General features: G+C 35.4%; 1 protein-coding gene across 1 annotated transcript; it reads left to right on the top strand.

Annotated features, from left to right (window-relative positions):
* The first annotated feature begins 4,701 nt into the window (after nt 1-4,701).
* LOC102476831 (zinc finger protein 25) lies at nt 4,702-8,793 on the top strand. The gene is given in 7 exon segments (XM_014592675.2): nt 4,702-4,857; nt 5,111-5,203; nt 6,397-7,667; nt 7,669-7,877; nt 8,039-8,147; nt 8,149-8,220; nt 8,635-8,793. Coding segments are annotated over 7 exon segments (2,064 nt in total). The 5' UTR covers nt 4,702-4,706.
* Nucleotides 8,794-10,757: the final 1,964 nt, after the last annotated feature.

Raw genomic sequence — 10,757 nt, forward strand, 5'->3', positions numbered from 1 at the left:
CTTTGTATTTTAGATCATAGCCATTCTGACTCGAGTTATGTATACTTCAGCATGCTTTGGATTTGCATTTTCCTTATTGTAAGTGATGTCAATATTTCTTTATATGCTTTGTGTTCATTCACATGTCTTCAAGAGTTGGGTGGTCAGACCAGCCTCCCATCATAAAGTTGTATCATTAGTATTTTTGTGAGTGCGCTGCTTTTGTTCTCTGTATATTCTGGTTTCAGTGCTGTATCTGAGGTATTTTTATAAATAATTTCTATTTTGTTAAATTTTAATTAAACATTAAACATTTGTATGTTCTGTTGGATTTCATTTGCAAGTGTTTTACTGATGATTTTTGCATCTATATTTTCAGGGATATTAATTTGTAGTTTATATTTTGTTATTTCTTTGCTTTTGGTATCAAGATGACAGTGGCTTCAAAAAATGAATTTTGGAGTTTTCCTTCCAATTGGACCTTTATGAATAGTTTGAGAATTGGTGTTAATTCTCCTTTAAAAGTTTTGTAGAAGTCCAGCCAGGTGATGTGTTGGTTAAGGCCACTATATAATATGTGGCCAAGCTGGCAGTTTGAGTCCTGGACCCAGTGGCTTTAAAGACACACTGGTGATGAGTGTGTGTGCATGTCCAAACTCCTGAGAGGACAATGGAGAAGAAGGGAAGAATAATTTCTCACATTCTCTCCCTTCTGTCTTTTTCTGTTCCTCATTCCCATGTTGCACAAGCACACGCACTGTATAGCCAAAAAATAAATAAATATTTAAAAACAAAAAAATAAAAGGAAGAAATAAATAAAAGACTGAGAAAGGAAAAAGCTTTTGTAGAATTTAGAAATAAAACCATCAGGACCTGGGCTTTTCTTTGTTGGGAGACTATTACTGAATTTCATTGCTTTTTGTTGGTATATTTAGGCTTTCCATTTGATAGTATGATCCAGGTATATATTATATTTTTTTTCCTTAGGGCACATGTGCATGCTGGAGAAACAGAGAAAAACAGAGACAGAAAGTGATACATCACTGTCCAGGGGTAATGACCACACCACAATTCCTTCTCCTTTATTGTTGGGATTTTGGACTCACATGCACACACCTCCATTGTGAGTTTCAAGGACTTTAACCATGATTGGGCATGTGTGGGTCCTGTGACATAAATATATGCTATCTGCTGGTTCTGATCCAGGTATATTTTATATGCCCAGAGATTAGTTCATTTCTCCTAGGTTTTTCAATTTCTTGGTGTGTAGTCACTGAAAGCACCTATAATTATCTGTGTATTTCTGTGCTGTCCATGGTCATATCTCTTTTTTCATGCCTTATTTTCTGGGTGTTTTATTTTGCTTTTCTAATTAATAGTTTGTTGGTTTATTTTCTCAAAACCCCAGCTTTTTGTTACATTGTTTTTCAGTCTTTGCTATAGGGTGTGTGCACTTTCTGGAAATAGATGGGGGGTGGGGTGTAAAGTGAGAAATCACCCATCCTGGGTGGCGACCATCTCTCAGCCCCTTCTTTAATTTCCTCTTGGGATTTGGGGCATGCACACATGCACCCACTGATGACGGTTCCAGGACTCAAATAGTACAGTAAGTCATGTAGGATCCAGCTGCCTTAACCATCATGCAACTGACTTGTCCTCAGGTGTTCTTTTAGTCTCTGTTTTATTTATGCCTGTTCTAACTTTTATTATTTTATATCTTCTACTATTAACACTTTTGGGATATCTTGTTTCCACTTTTTTAGTTTCCTGGGATAAGTCGTTAGGTTATTTATCATCTTTTTTTTTAGGTAACTGTGTGTGAGTGCTACTAGCTGTAGACTCATCTCTTAGGAGTGTTTTGATGTGTTTGAATGCACCTGGAAAATTGGATTAGATTATCACTTGTTTCAAGAAATTTTCATTTGTATTCTTAATTTATTCAGTACTTTTGAAGCTACTGGGATAAATTATGTAATTTTCATGTATTTGTGAATTTTTGAAAACACTCTCTGTTGGAGTTTAATTTCATCATATATAGTAACAAAAAAGTTGCTATACATAATTTCTGTTTTCTTTTTAGATCTAAAGACTCACTTTGTTCTCTTTTTATGTGGTCAGTCTTCTATGTGTGGCTGAGAAAAATGTGTATTTTGATGTTTTTGGCAAAATCTTCTGTAAATGTTGGTTAGTTCATTTGGTTTATTGTATCATTTATGTTTGGTGTCTTTTTTTTTTTTTTTTCTAAATGATCTGTCCAGGGGTGACAGTACAGCGTTGAAGTCCACATGAATTAGCATGTCACAATCAGTCTTTCTGTTCACATCTAGCAGTCTTCCTTCCTCATGTTGAATGCATAAAGTTTTATGTTTTTTTTTTATCTTCTTGGTTAATTAATATTTTTAATACAAGTTGGCCTCTTACTCTTTTTATTCATTTTTTTAAAAAAGTTTTTACAATAGGGTGCATGTATTCTCACCAGAAGGAGAGAGTAGAAAAGTGAAAAATCACCCCTTAGTAGTGATTGTAAACTGCAATCCCTTCTCTTCCATTCTCCTTTGAGGATTTTTGGTATGCATGCACATGAATTTTGTGTGACTTTCAAGTCTCCAAGTCTGGGACTAAAACTGCACAGTCAGACCTTTGTGACCCAGGTGCCTTATCTTACATGCACATGCTGGTGTACATTATATATACCATCAGGTCCTGTTCAGGAATTTGAACCATGGTCAGATTTGTAATATTCCAGCACCTTTGCCTGCTACCTCCCCTGCCCTCATATTTTTTTAAATCTCTTTCTTTAATTTCAGTTGACTAGTACCTTACATATATTGTTTAGTTATTGTGGTAGAATATCTTTATCCTTTAGTGTTTCTCTCTTAACTGGGATGCTGCCATTCACACCAAGATATGTATGTATTATGTTAAAGAACAACATTCTGAATCTTTTAATGAAGGCATTTGGTATAAATCAATATTTCTAAATATACCCTCTGTGGATGGAACCCAGAATTTCTTTTCATAGAGCTGTGAATATTATAAAATATATTAACACTAAGTCATTTTTAAAAATTTCTAAAATGGTAAAACTTTAGACCATCCTATGGAATAAAGGTTATAGAAGCAGCATCCCACATGCCAATTGCATGGTTTGATTCCTGAACCCAGTATCTTGAGAATCACAGTAGGCACATGTACTTGTACAATCTAAATCCTGAAAGAAGGGAGAAATGGAGGAACATGAATTGTCATGAACGTTCCTCCTTGGGGAGGATTTTTCATGTTCCATCTGTATCCTGCAGAAACACGTGAATGTTTTATTAATCATTTAACAAAGTTTTTCTTGTTTTAAATGGTCTGATTCTCTTTCTCTATCAGTAAATAGTATTTTTTATGTTTAATTTTATTTTAATTTCTTTTATACATTGAATCACATATGTCACTTAGCTTGTAAAGTAAATGTTCCAACAGGGATACATTTCTCACCAGTCCAGTTGAGATTTTGTACTTTTTTTTTTTCAATCTTGAATTCTCTTAAACATACCAGTTGACCCCAGATCCACTTTCATTGATTAGAATAGCTTTAGCTATCACCTGAATTTCTGCTGCTTCCTAAATATTTGGCTACTGAAACTTCAAAGATGATGTACATAAGATTCATCTGTGGAATGCTCAGTTTTTTCCCAATTTTAATTTTTAGTTCCCATATGTATATGCCTGCTTAAACAGAAACATTCAGTTAAATTTCTATTTTGATTCAGTGACAAAAAAAATTAGTACCAATTGTTTCCCCCCCCCCTTTCTTTTGATAAGTTTCCTATTCAATATTCTTATTTCTCAATGGTCTGATATAGGTCACGCCACAACTTGGTTTTAACCCTATTATATCTTGGTTTTAACTCTATTATATCTTTCAGAGTATCTTTAGTCTCAAATCTGTAGATGGCAATTAAACTGCAAATCTGATTATATAATGCATTACTTCTTTTGGCTTTATATTATTTATACTCTATGTTTTAGCAAATGATAAAGTGATATTCATCTTTATTTGGACTCAAGATTTTTGAATGAACAATTACAGTATAATGATACCTGTAAATATACAACTTATGAGTAAATTACAGTATGCACATAAAATATTTTACTGGAATTAGGTTAAGTATTTAAATATAAAATCACTGTGTAATCAGTTTCTTGAACACCCTTACTTCTCTTGTCTTTGATCACAGACCAGGAATACTTACCTAGATATACTGTTTCTACTTCCATTAATATTAGGAATATACTTTGTGCTTTCAAAGGAAGAATGCTATAGTTCCATTTTCATAAGAACATTTACATACATGTTCTTAACATCATTGACTTGAATCACAAATTGATACTACAAAAAAAAAATTTTTTTTTAGACTGGTTCCCATAAACTTGTGTCTAACATAATTAATCTGACACATTACTCCACATATATATTTATACTTATGTGTTTGTATGAGATAATAAACACCTTGACATAACAGAATATTTATTATGCTTTCATCCCTGCAGCAAAAACATTTGGAGATATCTGAGGAAATAGTTGTAATAAATTTAGCAATAAATAAGTTAGCATAGAGATAGGATGTTTGTACTTTATTTTTTCTTCCTTTAGAAAGAGTTCAGAAACATACAGAGGAACAAGCATATACAAACAGAGAAAGTAAATTTCCCATGTTATGCTCTATTTCTCAGGGCTAATGAGGGGAAATGTATTTTTACAGAGGTTCATATCATTTGAGGATGTTACTATGGACTTTACCCGGGAGGAGTGGCAGGACCTGGAAGATGCTCAGAAGACTCTATACAAGGATGTGATGCTGGAGACCTACAGCAACCTGGTGTTTTTGGGTTAGTGGACCTCCCATGAAACTCTCTGCAGTAATTACTGTCTCTATTCATACTAAATGTACAAGAGTTTCATAATGTTTAATGCTGTTTAGGAGTGAGATTTCATTCTGTGGTTAATGTGAGTGGCACTCCTCTTTAACAAAATGCCCAAATAAGTCCCTTATTGCACAGCTGATATAACTGAACTGTTGTTACTTCTCAAATAGCTTACATGAATAGTTTGCCAAATTCCACACTGTTTTTTTATTAACAGGATACTGCATTGCCAAACCTTCAGTGATCCTCAAGTTGGAGCAAGGAGGAGATCCATGGACATTAGAAGAATGTCCCATCTTGAGCCTCACAGGTTAGTCAGTGAATGCTTTTCAAGGACGAGTGTAGTGCATTTTCTTTTAAATAATTTATATTTTATTGAGAAGGGAAAATAAAATGTTAGTATTAGTGAGCCTAGAAAAATGTAGAAATGTTTTCCTGGGATAAGAGTGTGAAAAAATGGAGTATATATTTTTAAAGGGTTCTAAGGATGACATGTTTAGGGTAATTAGTATGTATTTTTATTGGCTAAAAGTCCTTTCTCAGTAACATTTCTTCTTAAGTGACAAGAGTTCTTTTGACTTCTGCAAATAGATGATCTAGAAAACTGTTCACATTAGCAAAGAAACAGTACACAATACCCACGGTTATAAGAAAGAAAAGAGAAAAAGAACAGGGAAAAGGAATGACACATGGAAATCTTTCAGTGTAAAATTACAGGAAGACAGATGGTGGACATTTTGAATATAGTTAAAGGTATTAAAGGAAAGGGAAGCATAAAGGAACAAAATAAATCCATCTAGCTTTCAAAATATTAATGTATTGCTACAGTAATATACTAAGGAGAAAGAACCATATTTCTTATTATAGATCAGTACCAATATTTGAAATATACATGAGAAGTGTAAAATAAATTCTCAAAAATCATTTATGGAAATGTTTGTCTTTTTCTGACTAAAGAGGATGAATATGGGAGAGACTGTTGTAAATAAAATAAATACAGGAAAGCATGTGTTAAGACAGTTCTTATTGCCCAGTATATAGTTCAGGTGTGGAAGAAAGCATTTTAAAAAAAGTCTAACTGTGTCTTTCAGCAGAAGATACACACATGAGATGCACAGTATAAATGTAGAGAATGTGAAAAAGTATTTTTAAAAATCATTTTTATAATAGATTTTAAACACAAAATGGAAGGTTTCTATTTATATAAAGAGTAAGAGGAATCCTTATTGCTGAATTAAAATCTAGCTTTTCATCAGTGAATGCACATAAGGGAAAAACCCTATAAATATAATAACCATCAAAAATCCTTTTTCCAGAGATCAAAAATTATGATAACCAGAGAAAGTACAGAGAAGTAAACCCTTATAATGTGTATAAATTACCAAGGTTTTCAGCTGTTGTTATACATGATACAACTCTTACTGGAGAGAAAATTTGTAGATAGAACAATATAGGAATTTATTGTGTCTGAACATAGCCTTTTCTGTCTGAATACTTATACAGGAGAGAAGCCCTATGAGTGTAAACAATGTAAGGAAACGTTTTTCCAGAATTCAGACCTCACTGTACATCAGAGAAGTCACATAGTAGAGAAATTCTATGAAAATAAAGTATGTGAAAAAATGTTCTACAAGAAGTCACACTTCACTGTGCATCAGAAAAGTCACACTAGAGAGAAATTCTATGAATGTGGAGAATGTGGAAAATCTTTCAGGTTCAAGTCAGCCTTTAGTAGACATTGGGTAATTCATACAAGAGAGAAAGCCTATGAATGTGAACAATGTAGGAAAAGGTTCTCCAGCAAGTCATATCTCACTGAGCATCAGAGAAGTCACACAGGAGAAAAACCATATGCATGCGAACAATGTAGGAAAGCATTCTCCAGCAAGGGGTACCTAACTGTACATAGAAGAACTCACACAGGAGAGAAGCCCTATGAATGTGAACAATGTAGGAAAAGGTTCTCCCAGAAGTCATCTCTCACTCAGCATCAGAGAATTCACACAGGAGGAAAACGTTATGAATGCGAACATTGTGCGAAAACATTCTCCAGCAAGGGGTATCTAACTGTACATAAGAGAACTCACACAGGAGAGAAGACCTATGAATGTGAACCATGTAGGAAAACATTCTTCAGCAAGGGGCACTTAACTGTACATAATAAAACTCACATAGGAGAGAAGCCCTATGAATGTGAACAATGTAGGAAAATGTTCTCCCGGAAGTCACATCTCATTGCACATCAGAGAACTCACACAGGAGAAAAACTCTATGAATGTGAACAATGTGGGAAAGCATTCTCCAGCAAGTGGTACCTAACTGTACATAAGAGAACTCACACAGGAAAGAAGCCCTATGAATGTGAACAATGTAGGAAAATGTTCTCCCGGAAGTCACATCTCATTGCACATCAGAGAACTCACACAGGAGAAAAACTCTATGAATGTGAACAATGTGGGAAAGCATTCTCCAGCAAGTGGTACCTAACTGTACATAAGAGAACTCACACAGGAGAGAAGCCCTATGAATGTGAACAATGTAGGAAAATGTTCCTCCAGAAGTCACATCTCACTCAGCATCAGAGAATTCACACAGGAGAAAAACCATATGAATGCCAACAATGTGTGAAAACATTCTCCAGCAAGGGGTACCTCACTGTACATAAGAGAACTCACACAGGAGAGAAGCCCTATGAATGTGAACAATGTAGGAAAATGTTCTCCCGGAAGTCACAGCTCATTGAGCATCAGAGAACTCACACAGGAGAAAAATCTCTATGAATGTGAACAACGTGGGAAAACATTCTCCAGCAAGGGGTACCTCACTGTACATAAGAGAACTCACACAGGAGAGAAGCCCTATGAATGTGAACAATGGAGGAAAAGTTTCTCCTGCAAGTCAGTTCTCAGTAGGCATTGGGGAATTCACACAGGGGGAAAACCCTATGAATGTGAACAATGTGGGAAAACATTCTACAGGAAGGGGTACCTAACTGTACATAAGAAAACTCACACAGGGGAGACCTATGAAATGTGAACAATGTAGGAAAATGTTCTGCAAGTCAGATCACTCTAGGCATTGGAGAATGCACACAGGAGAAAAACCGTGTGAATACGAACAACGTAATAAAATATTCTCCCAGAAGTCACAGCATCATTTTTCATAGTAGAACGAATACAGAAGAGAAACCCTATAAATGTTAACATTGTAGGAAAATACTCTCCTTTAAGTCTGCACTCACTGTACATCAGAGAACTCAACACAGGAGAGAAACTCTATGATTGTGAACAATGTAATGCAACCTTTTCCCAAAAGTCACATCTTACTGTACATCTGATTACTCACACTGGAAAGAAATAATGTAGACAGCATTTTACTACTAGATGGCAGGGCTGATTGTACATCAGAGGACTCCTATAGAAGTGAAACCTTATGAATGTGAAGAATATAGGCTCTCTTTCTCTTAGAAACTATATTTAGTAAGCATCTGAAAAGTCACACTGAAGAGAAACTTCATGAATGTAGGGAGTATAGAAAGTCTTTCATTTGTAAGTCAGCCCTCAATGTACATCAAAGAATTTACAAAAGAAAAAGCCTGTGAATGTCAATGTACCAATGGAAAATTTTCCATGTAATATAAGTCAGACTTTACTGTATATGAGAGAACACAGGAATAAGTGCTATAAATGGGAATAGTGTAGAAAATTTTTTTCAGTGTAATCATTCCATGTTTTACGTTAGAGCACTCACAAAGAAGAGAAACTCTGTATGTGTGGAAATTGTAGTAAAACCTTACTGAACAAGTCACAACTTACTGTGTATCAGAGATTATTGAACAAGTCACAACTTACTGTGTATCAGAGAACTCTCGGATCAGAATCAAATAAATGTGAAAAATGAAATCTTTTTATTAGAATTAAAAGCTTACCATACATCAGTAAACTCAAATGGGATAAAATCCTCAGTAATGTAAGCTGTGCTATCCTTGAAATATTCAGAAATATGAATTGATCTCTGAAGGTAACAACATTGAACTTTTTTTCAAATGCAGCTTTGATTCAGCAAGCCATAGTAGTTAAAATTAAGGATATCATAAAATTTTGGGATGATATCTGTCTACAAAAAGAGAACATTTCAGAAGACTGTTGAATAAGATCTAAGAATTCCCCAACTACAGGAGAAACACATAGTTTGGCAAGTTTTTTTTTTTTTTTTGTAGCTATTTTTGCTATAGGGCATATGTGCTCTCTGGAGAGAAAGAGACAGTGTGACAGGAAGCATAAAACCACCCCTTGGGGGGATGGCTACAGCACTATCTCTTCTCCATTCTCCTCTCAGGATCTTGCGTACACAAGATCACACACTGGCTTGAGTTTTAAGTCTCTGAGTCTGGGACTTGAACTGCATTTGAATATGTGGGAGGCCAGTGGCATAACTATTGCACCATCTGCGGGCTCCAGCAAAAGTTTATGATCCATGTTTGATGTTTAAAGATGCAGCAAAATATAACCACTGATTTTGGCAAAAATAAAAATAAATATACAAATTTTTCTAGTTTCCACTTCTGGCCATGGTAGGCAAGACAACAGAAAAAGTGTTTCAACACATAGTGGAAACTGAAAAAATAGAGGCCATATAAGCATTGAAAATGGTTATAGGTGCTAGAGACAATGTGGGAAGAGGACGGGAGAAAGGGGACAGCGTGAGGAAAATAGGCAGGCATTTTTGAGATATAGAAATGGATTATAATGTATTGATGGTAATGTGTTATGTATCCTCAACTGCTCTGGTGGGAAGCATATTCATTTTGGATAAATTCATCTTACAAGCTAAGGGATGTATAGGAATTAAATGTATAAAATAAATTAAAATTAAAAATAAATTAAGAATAATAAAATATACCATAAAGGCCTAACAAAATAAAACAAAACAAAAAATTCTAAGTTGTTTCAGAGCCTGTGAACTACTCATCTGTACTTAGAGTGCTCTGCAAATGTGCCTCTCGTGAAATGTCCAAGTTTACTTTGAGAATGGAACTGATCTAGTTTGGACAGTAGGCATGCAAATGTTCTGAGTGTGTTGAGGAACAACATAGTCCTGGGTGGTTATAAAATTTCCAAGACCCTCTTTGGATGTTGAGCACAACTTTTGTGGACAGCGTTAGCCACGAGGTTCTGAGGCAGAGCACCCACTGGTCCAGAAATGCAATCCAAGGTGAATTGGTATTTGTACTGTTTTTGGTTTTGGTTTGCTCAACCTCATGACCCAGGTAGAACAGACCAAACTATTGTGGGTGGGATGTAAGGTAGCTGGTCCATGGTGACAACAAAAGGCTGACAGAAGTCCATATGAGCTACAATGTGAAAAGTGAGATGACCAGATTTACTGTGTATGCACTCACATTGTCTAGCAAACATCACTGCTATCTGTATGACTCTTTTTTTTTTTTTTTGAGAGTTTTTTGCTATAGGGCACATGCACTCACCAGACAGACAGAGAGAGACATAGAGACAGAAAGCGAGAAATCACCCCACAGAGGGGATGGTCACTCTGTAATCCCTTCTCCATTCTCCTCTTGGGATCTTTGGCACGCACGCACACCTGCCCGGCATGAGTTTTAAGCCACCGGGTCCAGGACGCCAACCGCGGTTGACTACGTGGGAGTCCAGAGACATAGCCATTACGCTAACTGCTGGTTCCCGTGACTCTTTAAATTTTGTAAAACTGACTGGAGTGGTTGCACTATAATATGAATATATTGAACAGTCCTAAATTGCATATACTTGGACATGGTTAAAATGTGTCAAAGTTTTGCCTTGATCAAACTTTAGTTAGGCCTCTCGATCTTTTAGTTTCCTCTGTAT

The sequence above is a fragment of the Tupaia chinensis genome, unplaced genomic scaffold, assembly GCF_000334495.1.
Source record: "Tupaia chinensis unplaced genomic scaffold, TupChi_1.0 Scaffold138228_1, whole genome shotgun sequence".
NCBI classification, from domain to species: Eukaryota; Metazoa; Chordata; class Mammalia; order Scandentia; family Tupaiidae; genus Tupaia; species Tupaia belangeri.